This window comes from Syngnathoides biaculeatus, chromosome 3, assembly GCF_019802595.1.
Source record: "Syngnathoides biaculeatus isolate LvHL_M chromosome 3, ASM1980259v1, whole genome shotgun sequence".
NCBI lineage: Eukaryota > Metazoa > Chordata > Actinopteri > Syngnathiformes > Syngnathidae > Syngnathoides > Syngnathoides biaculeatus.
In genome coordinates, this window is record NC_084642.1 from 14,737,367 (window position 1) to 14,762,514 (window position 25,148).

Sequence of the window (25,148 nt, forward strand, 5' to 3'; positions counted from 1 at the left end):
ACCATAAAATGGCTTTTTAATATATTCTCAGGAAAATGATACAGAGGTCCCTGACTATTCTCCTTCATCCAGTTTTCCAGTGTTTGTCTTAGAAGATGTTTCGCCTCTCGTCCGAGCAGGCTTCATCAGTTCATGCAACAAGACGTAGTTCGGATGCACTCGCCGGTGTTCGTGTGGAAGACTCAACTATGACTCAACTGTTGTCTCACAGTATCACAAACACTCACCTTTCGTCTCGTCGGTGGGTAAGTAAAGGAACCAATGTTATTTGGTTCCATTTATGACTCTTTTTCTTGCCATCTATAGATTTACTTGCATTTTCAAAATTCACCCGTGTCTTGTGAAGTTACGTTCCCTAAGAAAATGCTGAGTTCTGGTGACTATCCTTCAAAATAAATGGCTCCAAGATTAAAATTGGAAGCTAAGTTAAAACTTGCACATATAAACCCTTTGACGAGATAAAACTATTTTAATCATGGTATATTTAACTTTTAGCAGAAACATTAGTTAATAAAGATGAAGTCATTTGGGTTACTTTCACACACGTTGACATTGTGATACTGGTTATAAAGTAAAATGTTCATTTTAGTCTATGCTGCAGGCTGCTAAGAAAGTGGATGTTCACAATTTTGGCACCCTTTATTCAAACCATGCAAGATTTTTTGACCCAGGAGTGGCTATGTGCAAGGTAAGCTGAGCTGCACTGAGGTTTGTCGGATGCACAGATCAGCAACAGTTCAGCATTAGCTTTTGATAAGCGGTACTGACTCCAAAGAAGAAAGTTTAATGAAATCTAATAAGTGATATAAAAAATTACAATTTAAGCAAAAATAACAATAATTATTGAGATATATATATATGACAATAAAACATTTTCAATCCGAAGATAGAATCATGAAGACTGTAGTGTGTGGTTATCATGAGCCAGCAGTGTCATAGAGGAAATCTACTGCCCAAGTCAGTTTAATAAAGTGGGTAATGGAATACAGATCATAAATCTTCCTTTATTGAAATATGTCATGACAAAAGGAAAACAAATGTAGTGTCACGTTTATGTTCATTTGTGACACGGTCTAATTTCCTGGGTGGACTCCAGTGAGGTGACTATACTGATATCATTATTTATAATCAAGCTGCTGCTCTGTTTCATTGTTTGTCAAATATGTCATGTGGTGCATTTTCGTTTAATATGACTCGTGCTTCTCCGCCAAAATGGGACTGTTTTTTCCTCTGATGCGCTGATATGAATCAGCATCTTTTTGTTTGCTTTTCTATTGGCACGTGTGCATGTAATGCAGTATCCAATGAAAAGAATATCCGTATTTTTAAAAAGCCTTCAATACCTAATTATTTGCATAATTCATTTGGAAAAATATTAATGAGAAGTCTAAAAGTTCAATGGAAATTTTTCCACTCACATCTTTTCGTTTTTAATTTTTGAAATGGTAGTGCAATAGATGTTCTCCCCATGCTTGTGTGACTTTTCTCTGGGTATTCAGACGTTCCTCCACATTCCAAAAAGACGCATGTTAGGTTTATTGAACACTTCATATTGTCAATAAGAGTGAATGTGTGTGCAAGTGGTTGTTTATTTGTTTTGTGCCTTGCGATCACAGCAACCGGCACAGGCTGTGCCTCGACCTTTCACCTTTGGAAAATGTATGTGTGGATGGAAGGAAGGGCAAACAAGTGAATGGCTATTCTAAATCATTCAGGCGGCGCCATTAAATCAACATTATGTTCCCTGCTCTGTTTACGGCTGTCTTATTAAAGCTGTTTTTGGTAATTATATGTTCTGGAGAGGGTGCGTGACTGCTAATATGACACATTTTCAATTAATATGACTCATATGAGGTTCCTCCTCCTGCTCCCACCACATATAGGGTTACAAGATTACCTTTAATTTGTGATCATAGCTTGTAAAAATGTTTTTAGCATCTGTAGTCTATTGTGCATTTCAAATTCATTATGTTTAAATTGAACTTGATTGCGTTTACTATAAGGTAGGTCTGAAAGTTTATGCATCATTACAGTCTTATTACAACTCAAAGGAGTTTTGTATTTGTCATTCTTTTGTAGCTTTTGTTGTCTTGCTAACCATTAAATGTGGTGCAGAACTGGATACATTTGACCAAGTGATTCAGAATGTTTTTTAAAAAATACTTCTTAATTACACGACTTCAGCTTCATGATTTAATTTTTCATTTTGTGTAAATAAAGCATGAATGATCATTTTAACTTGCTTTTCCACATATGTGTTGGATTTAAGGCCAGCATACTCTGATGAGTGCATTTCTATGGCATGTGCTCAAACATTTTGGAAAAGCAGTTACGGCATTATCAAAATGTTAATACAATGTAGTAACGTAACTTATGCCAAAGAAGTTATGTTTTCATTATTTATTGCTAGTAAGCAGGAATCTGCAAAAACTACTTAAATGATGACTTGGCAGGGGGCCGAGAAACACTAGACCTTTTTTGTTGTGGCTTTTGATAAAATTGCAGATCGATTTCATACATTCTCCATTTTGTGGAATAATATATGAATGAAAAATATTTTATAAGTGGAACGAATGTATTGCCAAAGGTATAGTGTAAAAATTCTTTCACTTCCAAATTAGAACTGTTTAACCTTGTTATGAATACATGTGAATGGCTAAAATCAGACATATCCACAAATGTCCCGGTCGTGCATCTTCGAGCATTAATTGCAGCTAATTTCATGTATGCCTATGACGTAACCCATGTTAAGTCAGGAAATGGGCTGCCGCATGTGAATGTGCGAACATGACAACACAAACGTAATTTCACAGTCGGTTTGGGACAACTTTACACACCATTAAAATTGCCGTCATGTTTCATTAAATCACTTGCGCTCCATGTCTCATCTACAGTATGTTATGTTAGCTGCTCCTCTAGCATCCAACCACAAGCCTCCCTTGAGTGCTTACCAAAGTGTTTTGTCACTGTCTAGCAAAAAAAAAAAAAAAAAAAAAAGCCGAGTTCAGGGTGTACCACGCCTCTTGCCTGAAGATAGTTGGTAGAGGCTCCAGCATGCCTGTAACCCGAGTGAAGATAATAGGTTGGGTAGATCGGCTCAGGACTGTTTTTTAGCTAACCGCTGTGATATGTTGCCAATGACTCTGACATGCATGTTTTTAAATTGTTGGAGGAAGCCATAGGGAGAACTCATAGAAAGAAAAAAAAAAACTCCACCAAAACACAACCAGACTCGGTAACCACCACAGAGGAAGGTCTGAGTCCAAATCTGAAGCTTGAGGCTCAGAATTCTCAGGCAGACATGCAGAAGTACTGAACTGCCATGTCAGTCAATTGCATAATGTTACTATAATATTTTTATTTTGAATATGTGTGTGTGTGTGTGTGTGTGTGTGTGTGTGTGTGTGTGTATGCGTGCGTGTGTGTGTGTTTGAACAGATTGCAAATGTAGTGGTGTAACCAATGTGAAAACCACGCAAATGGAAGCAAGCAATTAGGAAAAGAAGACGTATAAGCAATCATAGTCATAACACAAACATTGGTATTAGCCATGGCTCACTGACCAAATATGTTTGGAAGGGAAGTATAAATCTCAAAAAATAATCCCAAAATGGTTATATTCCTGCGGCACAGTGGCTCAGCTCACAGTGGCAAAGCACGATCCCGGCCCCGCCTGTGTGGAGTTTTCATATTCTCCCTGTGCTTGCGTGGGTTTTCCCCAGGCACTCCGGTTTCCTCCCACATCCCAAAAACATGCAACATTCATTGGACACTCTAAATTGCCCCTAGGTGTGATTGTGAGTGTGGCTGTTTGTCTCTATGTGCCCTGCGATTGGCTGGCAACCACTTCAGGGTGTACCCCGCCTCATGCCCGTTGACAGCTGGGATAGGCTCCAGCACTCCCCCGACCCTCGTGAGGATAAGCAGCAAAAGAAAATGGATGGATGGGTGATACATTTTGATTTGTGATACCCGTGTAATCCATTAGTGTGAGAAGTAGAAGTAAATGACTGTTGCCTAAAGGAGGTTCATCACACACATACACACTTGCGTGTGCACGGAGTGATTATGTGCGCCATTTAATGCAATGATGTGCGATTACGCATCAAGGTTGGCATGTATTCACCATGGACAAAAGCCACGTTTTGCAGATAAAACTTTGCTGAAATGCCAGCTCGTCTGTGGCATTTGGCGCTTGTGATACTTTTCATCCCGTCCGCCTAAACGCTCACGCCTATCGTTGATTGAGGTCAGGCAGATGGCAACAATGTGAGGCCGGGCCGAAGGAGAGGTCTCTCGTTACAGCACGCTGGTCATCTTGTGGACAGAACGTCGGGTTCCTCCTTCCTTTCGGAGAGGCTTCCTGCATCTATTGCTGCTCTTATCTGGTTTAAAAAGAAAAAAAGTGTCCAAATGACATGCAAATAAACTCAGGGTCTTTTCAACACCTCGTAACTTGGTGTGTCGCAAATGATGTGCTCAGAATGGTCAAGTCCACATTAGGCCTTGTTAAACATTGAATTTCTTCAGTTGACGACTGGCAATTCATTCATTTGCTGCTCTTATAATAGACACTTAATGCTCAGATTATCCCGAGTGATGCCTTTATTGCATTCCTCCAGTGCTGCTTGTGCCACTGCAACTTTTTCCCTTTAATTTCCTCCACTTGACTTACAACGTCCTACTTAATGGCGTGTGTGAAAATTATTCCGGATGTCTCATAGTTTGACGACGTTCCACTCGGACTAATGGGACTTGTTTAAACAAGACACTGACAATGTGAATAAATCTTGTGAATGGAGTGAGTAGCAAACACTTGGGGAAAAAGTAAGTAAGAAAACATATAAAATATGTCTGCAGTTTTGATTGCTACTCAGAGAGGTATTGATTTAACGAGCTCTCGTGCATGCAAAATGGATTACGTACTTCCACATCTGTGGCCAATAATCGTCTAATCTAGTGTCGTCCTGCTCTCAAAGATGGAGCGATTGGTCAGGTCATACAAGGCATTATTGATGGATATCAATATCTAATCATACACAATAGGATTTAGTGCCATTGTATAGTTTGTGCTGTATTTTTCTTTTCTCTTCATCCAGTAACCAAAATAGCAGAATTTAATTTAGATATTTATATTATAATTTAAAAAAGAGAGAGAGAAAAAAAAGAGAAGGGATAATAAACATATTGTTGAATGGCTGTCAATCAAATTAACCCATTCGTGGGCAGCGTCCTATTTTTGGGACATGATGATTTTCACACATTACATCCTTCAGTTTATCAAAACATTTAAGTGTTTTAATCTGAAGCCATAATTTGGTATCAGGAAAGGATAACTCGTCGGTCAAAGTTAGCACGGTGTTATTTCCCTTTCCTTCCTGCCTCAAGTTATCATATAACTTAACCATAAACGAAAAAGAAGTTATTTCCTTGATTATGGCCTGTTAGAAGACTTTTAGCTCAATAAGGCAAAACATTGCCATCCTGCCCATGAATGGGTTAGGTATATATATAGCCATCCATCCATTTTCTGAGCCGCTTATCCTCACAAGGAATGCAGGCGTGCTGGAGCCTATCAACAGCTATCTTTGGGCAGGAGGCGGGGTACACCCTCAACTGGTTGGTAGCCAATCGTAGAGCTCATAGACACAAACGAACATTTGCACACACATTCACGCTTATGAGCAATTTAGAGTCTCTAATTAGTACATGTTTTTGGGATGTGGGATGAGGAAACCGGAGTGCCCGGAGAAAATTCACACAGGCACGTGGAGAACATGCAAATTCCGCAGAGGTGGGGCTAGGATTTGAACAACAGTCCAAACGTTTACATAATAAAGATATTTTGCATTAATTTTAAAAATAACAGTTGTTTTTTTGCTGGGCTTTTTTTCCATAAAATTAATTCACTCTAAACTCTTTTTTTTTTCAATTTGTTGGTTGACTGAACAAACAGTAGGTGGCAGGAGTGTTTTACGGCGTCTCAGTCACATTATAATACAGTAGTGTATAGGCTTTGATGCACAGATTCATCTTATAGTAGATAACGACTCAGTTAAAACCTGAGCAACTTTGACGAAAAAAAGACAAAAAGAACAAAAAGTTGTTGTTGTTGTGTTTAAAAGATGTAACACATGTGCGCCTGGACATCATCATAAATGACAACAAGTGAACTTTTTTTTTTTTTGGTGAAGATAGCATTATGTGGTCACTCTGAAGCTCTTACATAAAGGATGACTCACTAATGCCCAACAAATCACTGATAATTATCATGATGAGGTTAGCCTTTTGCATTGTAAACACACTGGAGCCAACACGCCACTATCCAAATTTAGAATGCCGCTGGCACGATATCGCTGCATCTTCATCATCTGGATCCCAGCAAAATATTTCCTTCTGACCTATTCATTACAATAAAATATTTTTTTCAGGGCACTCTGGTTTCTTCCCACATCCCAAAAACATTCAACATTAATTGGACACTCTAAAATGCCCCTAGGTGTTATTGCGAGTGCCGCCGTTTGTGTCTATGTGCCCTACAATTGGCTGGCAACCCGTTCAGGGTGTACCCCGCCTTCTGCTAGTTGACAGCTGAGATAGGCTCCGGTACTCCCGTGACCCTCGTGAGGATAAGCATCCTAAAAATGGATTGATGGATGGATGAATTGACCCTATTATTAACAACAGACACTTATGTTAAAATTCAAAAACTACTGAAAACCAAAAGAACCGGATGTTAGTAGCCCTGCTCCCACAACCTTAGCCAAGTTGTCACTTGCTGTGGTTTGGTACAAAAAGTTTTTGGATCTTGTTGTCAGATTACCTTCCTGTGGTTTTTAAACTAATATAATTAGAAATTTTAATCTCTGCAGCAATTTTTGTAAATATCTGTCATTTAACAATGTAACATCTAATATGATAAATGGTGATGAGTTCAAGCAAAATACAAAGAAACATGTTTTTGATAAATGTTATGGAACGATGTGGAAAGCACTCACTCAGACTTTATAAATCATCTATGACTTGTTGGTTGTGTTCCAAATTAATTTAAAATTATACAGAAGCAAATAAATACAGTATACTGGAATATTATGGAAAACACTTGTAAATAGTATGGTTTTAAGAGCGTGATTTTTTTTAGATCCACCCATATCTACAGTATAGAATTGTATATATATATATATATATATATATATATATATATATATATATATATATATATATAATTTTTAAAAAATGGGGCAGGTTTAACACAACGTTAGGACTGGAGGAGTCCTTTTTCGCACATATTGAACCATCCATCCATTTTCTTAGCCGCTTATCCTCACGAGGGTTGCGGGAGTGCTGGAGCCTATAACAGCTGTCAACGGGCAGGACATGGGGTACACCCTGAACTGGTTGCCAGCCAATCGCAGGGCACATGGAGACAGACAACAGCCACACTCACAATCACACCTCGGGGCAATTTAGAGTGTCCAATTAATGTTGCATGTATTTGGGATGTGGGAGGAAACTGAAGTGCCCGGAGAAAACCAATGCAGACACGGGAAGAACATGCAAAGTCCACACAGGCGGGTCTGGGATCGAACCCGGGACCTCAGAATTGTGAGGCTAACGCTTTCCAGCTGAGCCACCATGCAACCTTATATATACATATATCCACAAAATGACAATGAATGAATCCAAAATATGCTCATTTCTTTACTTAAAATACATGACACTCACTCTCAAAATAACTCTTTATACATGCAGCTTATTTTATTTCACAACCTGTCACATTTACAATGATGTGGTTACAATATGAATATGTATCACTATACATCTCTGTCATGTGACCATATTTACATTTCCACTTGGTTTGCTTCTTGCAGTTAAAAAGTTCACTTTATGTTAATGTTACAAACATGTTCAGCATTTATGAAAATATCCATTTTCTCCCGATTTCCGGGTTGGGTCACAGGGGAAGTAGCTTCAGCAGGTTTACCCAGACTTCCCTTTCCCCAGCTACTTCTTCCAGCTCTTCCTTTTTTTTTTCATCCAAAGAAAATACACCAACGGACTATTACTTTAATGGACCTGGAACTCAAAATGACCTTTTGTTACGGACAAAGTGTGTTAGTTCCAGAATTGACCACTTTTGTTCACTGACACAATCGACAGGGAGAAATTAGTAACTCACCTGTATTTATGGATTGTGTTGCTTTTGCCACAAAAATGAAGACTAGATACACGGCCAGGTTAACGGACATACCTATGTATCTAACATGTGGACAGGGGCCACCTTCCCATCAAAAGCAACGCGTGGACATTAGCTTAATGTCCCATATCTATTTATTCATATGTACAGTATCCATGGCTCAGGCGCTTATTGTGTGCGGATTACTGGAAAATGCTATCCTAATTTTGATACATCATACAGTTGCTTTTTGTCAAGTCTGTCTTAATTCCATGGAGTCGTTACAGGGCTGGGAAAAGAAGCTTATCAAGCTTTTTAAAAATTTTATTTACAATAATTTTATACTGTGTTTGGTGTTTGTAGACAACAAAAAAGTACAAAACAAGAATTTTGTACGGTACTGGGTGTTCTGTCACAAACAAGTGCTCAAAAAAATCACAGATCAAGACTTTTAACTGATGATCATTACCTCCACTTAGTCAATTAATTTGAGGTTCCACTATACAAGCTATTTAAGCCATTGTGTGTTTGTCACGTGGAACGCAACACTAGCCAATCGATAGCAAGAAGAATCAAGAAGCCAGAAGCATATGACAAACAAACAATGGCAACTAGCAACTGCGTTAAGTTGAAAGAGTGATGGACAAGTATTTTTCAAATGTGTCTTACCAAAGCAGAAATGTCCAGAGACATTGCCGCTGCATTTACCAGATAAGCTAGCAGCTAGGTAGCTTCATCTACCCCTACAGCTACCATTACTACTATTAACACTACTACTTGTACAATGAGTAATTGAAGTGATTTTTCTTTGTGACTTCAAGCTGTTTGGATTCCTGCATGAAACTCAAACGTTATATAATAGGATTGGCAATTTAAACAGAATGTTACCCCGCTTAAGCCGACAGGACACTTGTACATAAAGGAAGTGAAAATATGACCTTCTTTCCACAAGATGTTTCAAATCTCTGAGCTAGTATATTATTGTTGGAGGGTTTGAGGTCAGGTTCTTCCACATTAAACTCATCCATCCTTGCTTTGTCCACTGCAGACAGAAAAGGACTTCCCTCAAACAGTTTGCAAAAAGCTACAATCATGTCGCGGTAAGATGAAAATTCATGTTGGATAAAAGGGTCTAGTAAGTTGATTAACTAATTCAATAAGGAAAATCCCTTGAAATGGCGGACATGTGCACTGGAAAAAACAAAAAACAAGGCGTCAATCTATACAAAGACAAGGAATGGTTACTGGTAAATTCATGGAAAGCCTTAAAATGAGACTTCAACAGCCTCCTTCAGGTTCTTTGGGGCATCTTGCTCGGCCTTCCTGGGCGCCCGGGGGCTGTTGGCTGCTCTCCTGCTAGTCTGCGGGCTGCAGGATTCAGGAACCTGACTCTTGCGCTGGATTAGTGGGCTCCTAGATCCTTTTGTCTTGGGCGTTGCCGTTAAAGAATCCAAAAGTTTGAGTGACCTCAGTCCCAAGAGACCGCAGAAGTAGTTACACTGGTGCTGTGAGACAAAAGCCTCCAACACTTCAGGCTTGCCTTCCATTTGGAGACCTTGATGTCTGCATTAATGACAACAAAATATTCTGATGAGTACAAAAGATAAAGTACCTGTAAAATTATTTTTACAGTATCATTTATTGAAACAACTTAATATTCTAATAATATACTAACCCAGTAGATTTGACTGTAATTCCAATGTTGGTGATCTTTGTATCAACCCCTGGAACAAAAACAACAGCGCAAGGTACTTTTATTCCAAAGCGACAGTCTTTCTTTGATATTCTAAATATCAGTGCAATTTATTGTGCAAAACAATATTCAAACTCTAATGAAAATGTTGATAAAAGCTGTTTAATGTCCACTTTTATCTGTCACCGCAGCAATAGTTTCTACATTACTGTTATAAAACTGGGAAACTCAGAAAGCTTTGTTTTGAGTTGATTTCTTGCAAGAAATTGTATAGTGAAGATGCATACCTGGCTAACACAGTAGCTAACAGTACTAATGGATTATACTAAAAATTGATGCTCCTTGTGATTATAACATTTTGTGTATTTGCTTGAAGTTACTTACAACAGAACATTCAAAAATAACCTTGGTTAAGGAGCCACATGTGCCATACCAGGTATAAAAACAGATATCATGTGATCACATGTAGCACCCCGATTTGTGGTGTGAAATCCATTCATGCAAGAGCTGATAGAAGCAGTATGGATGAGGACAGCCACTTTGGAAACTGATTGGATGACGACTGAGCCAATAATGAGGATAATTCACACAGCTCGCTTTTTGGTGCTCAATCTTCTTCATTAACTGTGGTAGACTTCTATATCAATCTCACTGAGCAGTTACGACAGAGATGTACAGTATGGATCACTATTCTGCATCACAATTCTTAATTTGGTGATGTATTGACTACATTTCATTTTTCCTCTTTGCCAGCATTGGTAGATGTGGTGTTATTTGGACACTTGTCTACAGTATTTCTGACTTCGGAACTGGATTCGTATTGGCAAAATTCCAAAATAGTTGAGCTATTCAAAATATATTTGTATTTGTGGATTAAAAAGTCCCAGTTTACCTTCTAACTGAGTGATGAGCAGATTTCCGTTGGTCCACTGAAAGACCCAGTGCTGAAGTGCACAACACTTGAGCTGGACCTCAGAGGCCATTCTCATCTCGATCCTCCCCATATGGTCCATCTCTAGATATTTCTGATAGACTCCTATCAGGTCAGCCTCCACTGTGGCGTAGGGGATGGTGTTTGCTGGCCGGTACATCAAGTAGACCGGGATGACCCTGATTTGTGAAAGATTAGCGTTAAGAGAATGACATTCCAAACCCAAAATAATGAGTGAAGACAAGTAGCATTTCCACCAATGTCGCAATGGAACAGATTTTCTATTGTCGAGGGTGTCCAAATCAATAAATGTTACTGTACTAGTTTGTTGAGGTAACAGACACGTGTCTAAGGTGATGCTGAATATACTGTTTTGCATTGATCACAGTAGCTGACAGAGATGTGCCCCATAGCTCAGTGGTTAGAGCACTGGTTTGGTACCCAGGGGTTGTGGGTTCGTATCCCACTGGGGCCTCCACTCCCTGAGAAGGGTTGCGTCAGGAAGGGCATCCGGCGTAAAAATTGTGCCAAACATATATGTGCGTTCATCTGAGATGACACGCTGTGGCGACCCCGAAAGGGACAAGCCGAAACAAAACAGTAGCTGACAGAGAATGTTACAATAGAATGTACAAGTGCAATCCATCCCGTCCACTTTCCGCTAATCTGCTAATCTCATCGGGTCACGGGGCCAGCATCTGAAAGAGGGAAGCCCAGATCTCAAGATCCCAGGCCACTTCATCCAACAATTCTATGAGGATCCCAAGGTGTTACTTGACCCACTGGGAGACACGGTCTCTGCAGGGCGTTCCCCAGGCCCTCCTTCCGGGGAGACGTGCCCAGAACACATCACCAGAGAGGCATCCAGGAGACACCCTAAAAAGATACCTGAGACACCTAATCTGGCTACTCTCGGTGCAGAAGAGAGCCCGCTGTACACTGAGCCCCTCCCGGATGACCAAGATTCTCACCTTATCTCTAAGAGAGAGCCATGAAACCCTGCGGTGGAAACCCATTTCAACAGTTTAGCTTGCATCTGCAATTTTGTTCTTTGGTAAATTTATTACTCTTTATTCCATTTTCAAATGGTTGGTAATACCATAAAGCTTGCTAAATACAAAAACACAGAATAGATAATAATCATGTTAATAATTTTTTTAATTAATTCTGAATTTAAATTTAGAGGATGTGGAACAAAGTATACACGTACACAAAAAATATTAAGAGTTGAGAATGAACTGCATACACTGTTAAAATTAATTGTAAGGAATCAATATAGCATAGCTATAAGGAATTTATAGTTTATAGAATTCATGAAATTAGTCTTGGAAGTGTTATAAAAATAGATTCCCATATCACAGGAGTTCAAGAACTTCTCTGATACGCTTGGTTGAACTATTTACACTCACATTCGTGGCTATAGATAATTTTGAGTCTTTAATCAATCTAAAATGCATGATTTGGGAATGTGGTAGGAAAGCAGAGTACCATGAGAAGACTCAAGCAGGCACTGGGAGAACTCGCAAATGCAACACAGGAAAGCCTGAGCTGAAATTTGGACCGAGCAAATCTCAAATATGAAGCACTTCTGCCCCACTGCAGAGACAAGACACATTGAGACTGTTCCATGACTAAAGCACCTGTGGAGACTCCATAGTCAAACTCACTCGAGAGGAGGCCCAAAGTTCTCGATAACTCTTGTCTCCGCAGAGAAGATTTTGCAGTATTCACGGGCCAGATTCTGAACCTTACAGTTCTGTGTGCAGAACAGTGTAATAATATCCAGTTAGGATTACTTACGACACCAAACATTCCATTTGTAATTGAACCAAACCTCCTTGACGAAGTCCAAGTTCTTGTCTGTGAGGCAGTGTTCCTCCTTGCCGCCATAAGCGCTGTGACGTTGTGCTTTGATGATACACGTGTGACCAGACTCAAACACGGGCTCCAGGCCATAGATGACTCTAGCCCTCCAGACTTTGTGGACATAGCCTTCGCTGATACAGGATTTGTGCACCATTACACGCCCGAACAGTTTGTTGCCCCAGATGCCGCTCTCAGCCACGCCCTTGCTAAAAACCATGGGCGCCATTTCTATCTCTTCGCCAGCTTGATGACAGGACAAAACAGTTGGAAATGCATTAAAATTGTGGCAGTATTACATATTAACATTTCACCTTACCAGCATGGTCCTCACGGAGAGAAATCCCTGCTAAAACTGTAAAACATTGGTAGGAAAAACGGAATTGTTTCAGGTAAACTGTTCTAATACAATATTGACGTGCTAAGCGAGTACATACTCTCTGGACCAAGCAGAAAGTCAGTTGAGTCGCTTCCATAGTCATTTGTGATGGTGCATTTGTAAACACCAGAGTCTTTGCTTGATGCTTGAATCATGGCCAGATTAACCTGGCTTTCATCTCCCGCGCTAATTGACAAATGAGAAAAACTGAATCGACAGCACGGTTTATTAATTAAAATGTATCCGTGTTTAGAACTTACCTTCTCTTAATCTGGGCGATCTCCAGTTCATTTCTGTACCAAACAATGGTCGAGTCGCTGAGAATATTAAAGAACTGGCACCACAATTTTAGGTGTCCCAAGCCATCCACAAAGCTTTCACAGCGGAGTTTACGGATAACTTGAGGAGCTAAAAGTGGAGGGACGATATAGTAAGAATCGTGTTTGTATCTTCAATATGGGTGGTAATTACAGAGTCATTAATGACACAACCCTACTATCATAATATTTTGCCAGTATTTGTGCAGTAACGTAACCATGTACATTGGAATAATCAATACAGCCATCCATTATCTGAGCCGCTTGTTCTCATATGGGTCACGGGAGTGCTGGAACCTATTCCAACTATCTACGGGCAGGTGTCGGGGTTGGGATTATCTGATTGGGATGAAGGATAACTAAAGATTACATTATGTGTTGATTGTCCTGACACAGCGATCAAATAGAACAGAATTACCTTAGCAATTGTGAGGTTGGTCTGGAGCATAACCCTTGCAGTAAAGACGGATTCTTGGATACAAAACTGAATGAAAATGTAGGACTTGCACCCAGGATATTAGAAGTTATTTTCAAACCATCAGTCAACAATTCTGCTATTGGGTTTCATTTCTGTGACCTGGTAGTGGACAGTACAATGGAGTAGTCGTTACATTATATCTCACGGTCTATAGGTTGTTTACTCAAGGTACTCAGGCCTCCTCCTTTTGTCTGAAAAAACTATGTTAGATTCATTAGAGACTCTAAATTCTCAATCGGCATGACTGGTTGTTTGTCTTTGCGATATGTGCCCTGCTATCGACTGAAGGTCAGTTCAGGGTAAACGCCACGTTTCGCCCCAAGCCAGCTGCCGCTCGCCCATAACCTTAATGAGGGCAAGAGCTATAGAAAATGGATGGAGGGAAAATAGTTTGGATGTTAAATGCATTTTACCTTTGCATGGGTCCAATCTGTCCTTCTCACTTTTCTCACTTTGTTTGTTCTCATCTGGCAGTTGACCTGATGCTTTTGTCACAGCGGTTATTTTTTTTCTTCCCAGTATTGGTGATCGCTTTTCTACATGAGAATTTCTTTCGTCATTGGGCTGAAGAAGAACAGGTGACCGTCGTGAACACTTTGGAGATGATATGATTGACACAGGACTGGTGGAAAGTGTATTGTCTGGTGAAGAAACCTCTTCCTTCTGAGGATGGGGATAAGGTAGTAATTTGCTCTCCTCAGGTTTGTCCTTTGAAGAAAGGATCTTACGACGGGCCCCTGAGGCCAATTCTTGAGGAGTTGCAGACGAAAGAGGAGAATCAAAGTCTCCTTTCTGCATTAATGGAGTTGCTTTGGGATTTAAATTTGGTAATGTAGGTAAATCATTCGCTTGAATGTCTTCAACCATTGATTGCCCTTGGAAACGAGCAGTGTTTTCTTGGGCATCTGCACCAAGGACACTGGGAAATCTCTGGTCCTCCAGTGACGAACTGGGAAGGTTGTGTTCAACTGCAAGTGTTTGGGAAATGTTTCCGGGAGTTCCCTGTTGAGTTTCAGTGTTTAATTTAATATCAGGTGTGATTTTTTCCAGAAGTCCCAAGTCTTTGCCTTGAATACAATCAGTTTTGGTTCTTGATGTATGTATTTGGATTACTTCCTCCGTAGGAATAACAGGAATGGAAGAGTAGTTATTTGGAGAACCTGCAAGGGGAATTATCTTTAGATCTTGATTGCATTCTATGCTAAGGGGATCAACAACAGATGGGGTATGAGGGCGAGAATCTTCTTGAAAAGTCTGACTTTGCTTAATAAGCTGTTTCTCGGGAGAGCTTCGATGAACACAATTCTTAGGAATGCTATTAGGGAATGATTTCCTCCCTTGAGTTACTTTCTCTTCAGGATCCATGGGAACAGAAGTATAGTTATTTGAAGAACCTGGATGAGGAATGTCTGTGACATCTTGACTGCCTCGTGTGCCAAGAGGATCAATGACACGGGAAGGACAAGGACTAGGATCTTCTTGAAAAGTCCTGTTCTCTCTGAGATGACTTTGCTTTCTCAGACGTTCCTTTGGAAAAGTTTGATCAACATAATTCTTAGCTGTGCTATTGGGTACTGACTTCCTACCTTGAGCTGACTCCTCCTTAGGATTCACCGCAACAAAAGTGAAGTTATTTGAAGAACCTGCATTGGTAAGGGCAGTGACATCTTGATGGCATTCTATGCTGAGGGGATCAATAGCTGATGAAAGACAGGGACTAAGTGTCTTTTCAGAAGTCTTATTATTTCTCAGATTTTGCTGTACAAGAGGTTCCTTTGGAGAGGGTCTACCAACACTATTTTTTAGTGTATTATCAGGCGTTGACTTCTCTCCTTGAGCTCTATGTTTACCTTCATCATTGCTAAGGTTTTGGGATTTGTCTGCAGCAGCAGGACATGCTGACAAGTCTACAGGGATTTCTTTTGTGGGACTTGTTACTGCACAGTCAAGAGCCTTTATTTGGGCTCTCATAAGTTCTGCCACAGATATGACCCTGGACTCAGGTTTGGAGGGTTCTTGGAAGTTTGTGTACTGCTGCTCATTTAAACTGGGATTTTTTTTGGAATGCTGGCCAGCAGTTTCTACTTTGATCTGTTTATTAGTCTGGAACTGCGTGTTGGTCTTTACACCACACACTTTCTTATCATTACTAGAAACAACACGGTAATTAGTGACTTTAGGTACTTTACCTCTGGTGTGCTCTAGTTGTTGAACCTTTGGCATAACAGGGGTTTCAGTCACTCTTTTAATAATCTTTTCATTTGGTGCATTTGGCTTACTAAGCTCCCTGTCATCTGCCTTTTTATTACCTTGTACTTCTATCCCTCCAACAGACTTTACCACTAAACCGGCTTGGCTTTGCTCATCCACAGATGAAACGAGTTGTGACTTTTGCGGGGCCATGTGTTTTTCCTTTGATGCCTTGGAATGATGCTGTCTGTATTGCGACGATTCATGTGCTGTGACGAAAAGAGATCGGGCATCTCCTATTGTAGCCGCTTCTTTCAGGGGAGTTTTCCGCTGTGGTTGTGTAACCGCCACTGCCAAACGCTGGTCAGGTGTAGATTTTGGGTTAAGAGGTTCATGATTCCCAGTCATCCATGTTGAGGCTTGTGTAACCTAGGGAGACAACACAAGAAAATGTTTCCAGGCTGTAAATAATAATGATACTTTATCCCTGGCTGTACCATGGCCATGGGTAAATGTATAATGACAACAACAGCAATGGTGTAACCAGCAAAAAATAGAAAGACCTGGAAATACCTTTGACTACAGACACCCGTGTACATTCTTAATAGTGACTAGGGCTGTTTTTTTACTGAACAGTAAACCACAAGACATGTGTGCTCCAGTTCACTAGCAACCCTATTGAGGATAAGCTGAATGGAAAATGGATGGATGGATGCCATTTGAGGAGGTTTTTTTTCTTTTTTCAAACAGTGTTGCATCTAAAGGGCAGTTCAAAAGTTGCCACACGTTATAAAGTTGAAGGGCTTTGGTGGTATAAAAACTTCTTGTTGTACAATTTCCACAAAACCGCATTTATGAAGGCTCCCATTGGGTTTTTATTTTTTAATTTTAAAATGAAATTTGGCTCCCATCAGTCCTGGAAATGCTGTTTCTTCCAATTTATCTATCTTGGTAGCTGAGCTCTGACGTGTGACCCAGTATAATCGGTCTCCCAGGAAATCATCCACTGACAAAGATTTCCCCCCAACTACCCCTAATTCATTTTAAAAGCACTATTTCTCTTTCAGCACTGTTCTCAGGGTTTGACACTATTATACTCTGACTGTCATTCCGCTTTTCATCCTTCACACCCCCTGATGGGTGCTTGTGCGCCCCCAACCCTTTTTTAGACGCCACATATGAACTAGTGTCAGAATCAACTCATGCAAACACTGTGTTGGAAACAGACTCCTTTTGACTAGGCCGAACAGTTGGGTTCTATTGATGCCAAAGTAAAAGGAGAACATGTAGACGGTCCACAAATGTAATTTGTGTATCTAATAGCGTAGCATTGGTATCATGATAAAAGATCATGGGTTTTATATTATAGTATTGAGCAAGGAAATACATAAAACACTCCTCTTTTGACCTATTATCACAAAACATATTGTTTATGCAACATTTTAAACACATTCTGGTCAAGTTACAACAGGGTGGGGAGTTCAGTGTATCAGGTCACTGATTTGTGGCGCAGACAGCGTCAAATCCACTTCACGGCTGAGCATGAGCTGTACCCCCTTTTATAATTAGCAAGAGATGTTCCCTAAGTCATATGACATTCCATAATAGATAAGATATACTGGGGTACATGTGTTTGCTTTGCCCATTTTCTGTTGCAAAAGCTGACCTCAAAAGTTTTTAAAAACACTAATTTTGCATTCATTCATTCCTTCATCTTCATGTTCCGGATCTCCTCAGCAGGGCCGCGGGTTCATTTTGCATGTTCCATTTTATGCTTTCCCTCCTTCAACTGTAATCTGGCCAGACGAAATTCTGCTCACGAGCTGTGCAGCTATTTTGTGTTGAAGTGTGATCACAAAGGAATGTCAGTAATTTTGAGAGGAGGCACTTCAGTCGAGTTGGGTCTTGTCATTGTGATGCCAGGACCCTTGCACACGGTTGCATAAGCCCTTGTCTCTAAAGACCATTCTTGAGCCCACATAAAAAAAAAAAAAAAAAAAAAAAACTTTGGCCAATAATTGCAAGGTAACGTGTTTTCAGAACATCTATTGTATTTATATTTGGAATGTGTGTGACCTAAACCACTTCTTAATATTACAAAATAATATTTTTTAAAAATGGGATAACTGCAGCATTAGAGAAAGAAAGAGGTATTTTGTTCATTTTGGATGAGTACCACTATTACTACAACAAGATATGCAGTTAATCGTTAACCCCCCCCCAAAAAAAAATTATCTAATTTTCCCATGATGTAGTATTGTGTGTTCTGTCAACAGTATCAAAATATGCACAGTTTTGACTGAGGCTGTCATACCCAAATAAGCTAAGAATCATAACAGCTCTTCGAATGATGCAATACACGCTACAATTTTTGGTCCCTGAGTTCTTATTTTCACAGAAAGCACTGAGGCTCATTTATTAACAAAAACTATGATGGGATTTTTCAAACCATTACCAGGCTGTTGCATGTGTAAACACGAGTGCCTCATGCAGCTCCAGTGGCACTGCAGTGGGCTGACGTTGTTAATAATAGCAGGTTACTCATGTTGGCTGGCACGATGCCTCCCCATGAGATCATGGGAGAAGAAAACAAAAGCTCACCTCACTTTGAGCGAACGGATTCCTTTGCCTCACTTGCGTTTCCTGTTGTGGTGACTGATCTGAGGTCTTCTCAGGTAACGCAGCCCTGCTCCGGCGGATCCCATCCGCTGATCCAGAGTCAGCCATCTGCTGGATCACTCGGCTTGAAGCCCTTTGAGTTGCTGGGGCACTCCGCAGTCTGGCGGACACGCGAGGATTCTTCTCAAACACTTTCTCATCACCTTCGCGGTTATTTTCCTTGTCTTTTCTCACTCCCTCTGGAGAACGAAGCGCCTCTGAACTTTTTGTCCTTAACAATTTTCCGCAAGCTTCTCGGTTTTGACGTTCTGCCATGTTTCTGTGGCGTACCACTTCCATGAACTCCTCCGAACTGACCTCTCTCGTCTCCTCAGGTGTCCTTTCACCCCTGGAGCAAATCTTGATCTTTTTCTTGACAAAGGGAGTCTTGGCAATGCCGCCTCCAACTCCACTCTCATTATTGTTTTTTGCAGAAGTCTTGGTCAATGGGGCCGGCCTCTCCTCAACCAGGTCCTCTGCAGGTTCCTCCAACCTCACCTTTGAATCCTCACCAACAAATGGAATTAACTCCTCAGTGGCCTCATCCTCCGTGGAGCTGGGCACACGCAGGAAGGCCTCCACGGTGGAGCGCCGCTTCCTCTGCGAGCGTTCCGGGCTGACGACACGAAACGGCACCTGGTTCTCCTTGCCGTCAGCATCTTTGCCATGGTCCTCTGGTTTTTGCTTGAGCTTGGAAAAGTAGCGCTGGTGGATCTTGAACTCGTTCATTCCGCCCACCTCCAGAACCGCTGAGCACGACACGATGCCTTTGCTGTTACTGGCTGATGCCTGGTAGATGGCTGCGTCCTCCAGCGTGCAACTATGAAAAGAAGATGATTCAACTTTTTGACAAGATTGTAATTGGGAAATGGGCCTCAAATCAGATAAACCCAATAGATGACTTATATCTGTTTTTAATATCTTATTTAGTAGTTCAAGTGTACAGTACACATACTTGTAAATATGCAGGGAATGGTTTTGCCCATTGCGAAATATTTCATATTTAGGAAGTCCACAGAATCTGTCCAACTGTTTATCATCCTTATACCAAGTAATTAGAGGGATAGGATAACCTGAAAGACACAAAAAAATATTAAAAATAAAACAACAACACATTTAGGTGGAACAGTGGGGCAACTGGTTAAAGCGTCAGCCTCACAGTTCTGAGGACCGGGATTCAAATCCTGGCCCTGCCTGTGTAGAGTTTGCATGTTTTGTGCCTGCATGGGTTTCCTCCCACATCCCAAAAACGTGCAACATTAATTGGACACTCTAAATTGCCCGTAGGTGTGATTGTGAATGTGACTGTTGTCTGTCTCTGTGTGTGCTGCGATTGGCTGGAGACCAGTTTAGGGTGTACCCTGCCTCCTAGCTGATGATGGCTGGGATAGGCTACAACACCCACGCCACCCATGTCATGGCTCAGAAAATGGATGGATGGCTGGATGGATGAATGGATGGATGGATGGATGGATGGATGGAGGATGGATGGATGGATGGATGGATAGTTGGATGGATGGATGGATGGACAACAACACATTTATTTGCAGTTTGTAAAATTTAAGGTAGATCACCTTATTATTTGAAAATAATTCCAAAAATCTAGAGACACATTACTGCAACAAGAAGTCAATAAAACAATAGACATTAAGTTCAAGTAAGTTTTATTTTAGTTTGTTATTTTAATGATTAAAAAATGAATTTTCAGCCTTTTATTTCTGCAATTTTTTTTTTTATCCATCGTACTAATGTCTTTGTAAAAATGAAGTGCATTTACTTGTATGTATATTTAGCGGTTTATTTAGAACAATTACCAGTATATGTAGCCTCAGTTGAGTGCAACTGTTCAGGCATTCTAAAATTTGTGCCTTTTTTCTGTGGAATGCAAATATATAACAAGTATTAACTCATTCATAAAGTATATTCAAATCAGTAGATGGACAGAAAATGGATGGAAGGATCACTTTAATACAGTCTATGTTCATTGAAAAATATGTGCACAGCTACAAATAGCACATAAATGGTGTTGGGAGTAAAATATCAAGTAGTCTGGTCTAAAGTAAAACAATAAGGTCATCGAAAACAGTTTGGACATGTAGATAATATCAAAAACCTACCAATTTTTGTCCCAAGATGTAACACCTGACAAATAGACAGAGATGCTCACCAGTCACCACACAGACGAACTTGACGTTGCAGTTCTCTGACACAGCGCTGGACTTGAGAGTGCTCACGAAGGCGGGCTGTGTTTCTTGTGTCAGTTGAGCTATCATGCTGCACAGTGTGCTCCTGTACAGAGAAATGGACTGTAAAATTTGAAATACATTCACGACTGTCCCACTGAGACGTCCAACAATGCTGAGCCACCCTCGACATCCCCAATTAACATGTTTGATGAGAATATATGATGAGAAGACGCCTGCTAATACTCTATTCTGTGAGTGACAGTACAAATCTACACGATGGCATTTTTTCCCCTACTGCAGTATCATCTGCTTCATCTTCTGGGTCACAGTCTCACTTGGTCCAAATGCAAGTGGACCAGGCAAATTCCTCATTCTTTTATGTTTATGCTTGATATCATTTCACTCTAGTTCTGTACAATGTGTAGATGCAAGAAAGATTGTTGTTTGTTTGTACTGCATAATCTTCAGGACCTGCTCCATTTTTTAAAACGTTTTTGTTGTGTATATATATATATGGTGTATACACAGTATACACAGTACTGTCCACATGTGTCACGCTGGTGTTGGTCTCCTCTTCAGAAGTTGGGTCAGTGAACACTTTCACACCCAAACACACCACTCATGAGTGAGCAAATCCAACATGACACAAATTATTTCCAAGAGTACAATTTCACATACCTTTGGCCTCTAGGCACCACTTTATATTGCTGTTTGAATACGCAATGATTACACAGAAACGGCTAATTGGCTTTAATGACCAACGTTTTGAAGCATAAACATCTTTTTTCTTGATGTTTATTTTTAGCACTTGCTGTTGGGGAACTAATAATGTGCATATATTTTCTAATTTTGTCACACATGACTGCCAAAATATCGTGATTTCCAGTGAAAACATTTGATCTCAATTTGTCTTTTCAATCAAGTCCAGTAAAAACTACATGTACCCAAATGCTGTTCTTTTTTTAAATAAAAAGACATTTGATGAAAACCACGTATTCCTTATTCATCAACAAACTCCAATGAAAACCATGTATCTTATTTTTCCGGCTATTTTAATCCAAAATAAAAACTATGCATCTCCATTTATTCCTTAACGATCAACAAAGTCGAATGAAAGCAACTCATGTCCATTTTTTTTGGTACTGCTCATCCTCACTAGGGTCGCAGGACCTGACGCTTATCCTAGCTGACTTTTGGCAAGCGATCGTGCATACAACCGAAACTATAGGCAGCCAACTGCAGCGCACCAATGGACACCATTCATCTCCAAACATTTCTTGCAATTTTTAATCAATAGAAAGTCCAATGAAAACAGGAATCTCCTAATATGTTTCCTTCATCAATAAAAACAAACTCCAATGAAAACCACTTTTCTCCATATGAATCCAATTACACGCCCAAATGAAAATTCTGTGCAGTATCGCCAATTCCACTCACCCCATCCCCGTTAGCTCTCATTAGTTATGTGTGTTTAGCTAAAATTGTGGCCCATCAGTTTATATAATATAAAATATGCTCATTTAAAGGTCATCCATCCATTTTCTTCACCGCTTATCCTCACAAGGGTCGCGGGGAGTACTGGAGCATATCCCAACTTTGAGGCAACGCTTTACCAGCTGAGCCACCGTGCCGCCCATTTAAAGGTCAAGTGTGTGATAATATATGTACTGTATATATATGATATAAAATGCACATACTGTATATGTTAAACCTTTAAAAACATACCACCAAGGCTGTCAGTAATTATTTTTTTTTACTCATTATATACTAGCCTTTGTCACTTTTTAGTTTCCTATTTATTATTATTATCATTGTTTTGAGCAGCACAGCGGCGCCTCTGCAACATCTTGACCTCACAGTTCTGAGGTCCAGGGGTCGATCCCGGCCCCGCCTGTGTGGAGTTTGCATGTTCTCCCCGTGCCTGCGTGGGTTTTCTCCGGGCACTCCGGTTTCCTCCCACATCCCAAAAACATCCAACATTAATAGGACACTCTAAATTGCCCCTAGGTGTGATTGTGAGTGCGGCTGTTTGTCTTGATGTGCCCTGCGCTTGGCTGGGAACCAATTCAGGGTGTACCCCGCCTCCTGCCGGTTGACAGCTGGGATAGGGTCCAGCACCCCCCGTGACCCTCGTGAGGATAAGTAGCTCAGAAAATGGATGGATGGATTATTCTTTTGCATAGTTTCTTGAATGTATATTTTGCAAATTATATTTTCAATATGCTATTTTACCTGCAATCACTTGATTCGGTCCCTATTATGCCAAAATGTGGTGTTGCAATGCTAAATTAAGTTTTCAGAACCTCAACTTGCTCTCTCAGGACATAGCACTGATGTTTGTTGGTGGTAATGTGCAGGACGAGTAAGTGGCCTACGTAAAGTAAAGTGCACAACGTGTACCTGTTCTCCGGCCTGACGTTGGAAATGTAGCTGCAGCCACCAGGCCGGCTATTTCCTTGCCCGAATCTTCCATTGGCCGAATGGGAGCGTGACATCGTCCGCCGTGAACCTATTTGAAAGTTTGCAAAAGTTCTCATAAAAAAAAATAAAAAAAATATTTAAATTCCTTCAAGGTACGCTAGATGGCAGCTGCAAGGGAATAACACACACAAACTGAGGCCATCATAATATGATAAAACATAAAATATGTGCATATGCCCTGAATGCGGTGGTCTCACCGTTGGACGAGGTCTCGTCCGCCTTTGACAGATGCCCCACAGCTCTGACTTGAGGCGCTGTGATTTCCCATCAAACAAGAGCATGCGTACACACAGGCTGATACTGCACTATTTTTAGTGAGCCCTCAAATAGGCACAAGAGAGCCCCCCCCCCCCCAACCCCAAACAAGTCTGCACACCGATTGTGTATAATAGGATGTACTAGGCGGCCAAACAGCACGTCACCACCGAAGTAAGACACGCTGGAGATCTGAAGAGGAAAGATTGATTTTAGGGTGGAAGTCAAGTCAAGGTCAAGGGCACATTTGTCAGCTTCCAAAATAGAAAAATAGCATTTGTAAGCATTCCGTTTTTATTGTATGTCTTGTATGTCTGTATTGTGAGGTATGGAACCATATTTGGTTGCTTAAAACGGATGCTACATATCTCACTATAAGGCCATAAATTCTCTTACACAATACGCAAATATTATGCTAATGTTTCATTAATAGTAAACTCATTGTAGCGGTAGAATATCAGCTTGGATAAGTTTTGGCATACACGCAATCTGGAAGATGGAAGTTGGATAGTTTTTTGTTGTGGATACCAGGTTTTTATTCAAAATATTTTTTTTTCTTTAGAATTTGGAGATGCATTTTCATTCATTGTGGTTTAATATTTTTATTAAAAATTATGAAATTTTGAGAGACAAATTTTTTTCTTATTAAAAAGGAAATTCAACAGAGAAATTGAGAACAATTTAAACTGAGAAATTGATAAATTATCGAGTGCATGAAATTACATTATAAGAGAATGATTTCATCAAAAAGTTATGATGATTTAAAAAACATTATTAATACAGTAACAACAGGATTCAAACATAATGGTCAGTAATGAATTTAAAAAAAATCATTTCTTTTTTTAAAAAGTGCAAATCTAAGATGTATTTGATTCTGGGATTGATTATCATGCATGGGTCCAAAGATTTTAAACAATGTAAGATGGACTTTTATTTAGTTATTGGTTTCCACAAGGGCATTCCGCGCAGTATTGTATACAAATGTGTACTTATCATCATGGGCAAGGCCACTGAGAAGGTTTCATTGTCCACCGGCAATCATTTTGTATCCCAAAGGGGGAAATGTGGAAATAGAACAGCCCTTCATGGGCACAACTCACTAATGACTGCATGCTTCTCATCTTGACACATACACTCTTTTTGGACATGCACACACTACGTGAAGAATCAAAGTCTCTCTCTCTTTCTCTCTCTCTCTCTCCCCCTTGGTCACTCGTGTGTGTGTGCACACGTGTGTGTGTACTCAATGAAGTTGCGTGACATCTATGTAAACTTTGTCACATGACACATGCCAGCGTGAATTCTGTTCACCCATTTTCATTTTTGGGGAGTTAACAATATCGTAGTTAGTGGACAGAAGCTCTCAGAATTTGACACTCACTCGAGTGTGACTATTTTAAAATCCATCCATCCATTTCCTGAGCCGCTTATCCTCACAAGGGAGTGCTGGACCCTATCCCAGCTACCATCGGGCAGGAGGCCGATTACACCCTGAATGGGTTCCTATTTTAAAATAATCAGTAAAATGATGCACTTTGAAG

At 40.3% G+C, this 25,148-nt stretch overlaps 1 protein-coding gene and 1 long non-coding RNA gene across 2 annotated transcripts in view; one reads left to right on the forward strand and one right to left on the reverse strand.

Moving 5' to 3' along the window:
• Nucleotides 1-25,148, forward strand: part of LOC133498077 (uncharacterized) — a 29,954-nt gene that overhangs the window by 791 nt on the left and 4,015 nt on the right. Inside the window, exon 2 of the long non-coding RNA XR_009794181.1 lies at nucleotides 120-245. This is a non-coding gene — a long non-coding RNA (uncharacterized LOC133498077). The remainder of the gene's footprint in view (nucleotides 1-119; nucleotides 246-25,148) is intronic.
• LOC133498355 (alpha-protein kinase 3-like) lies at nucleotides 7,759-23,366 on the reverse strand. Its single transcript, XM_061815075.1, has 13 exons — nucleotides 23,247-23,366; nucleotides 20,853-21,162; nucleotides 19,641-19,758; nucleotides 18,629-19,505; nucleotides 14,251-14,629; nucleotides 13,303-13,450; nucleotides 13,101-13,228; nucleotides 12,983-13,018; nucleotides 12,635-12,909; nucleotides 12,468-12,556; nucleotides 10,762-10,979; nucleotides 9,852-9,900; nucleotides 7,759-9,739 (listed from the first exon to the last, which is right to left on the reverse strand). The coding sequence occupies exons 1-13, from the start codon at nucleotides 23,364-23,366 to the stop codon at nucleotides 9,442-9,444; spliced, it is 3,045 nt and encodes a 1,014-aa protein (XP_061671059.1). The 3' UTR covers nucleotides 7,759-9,441.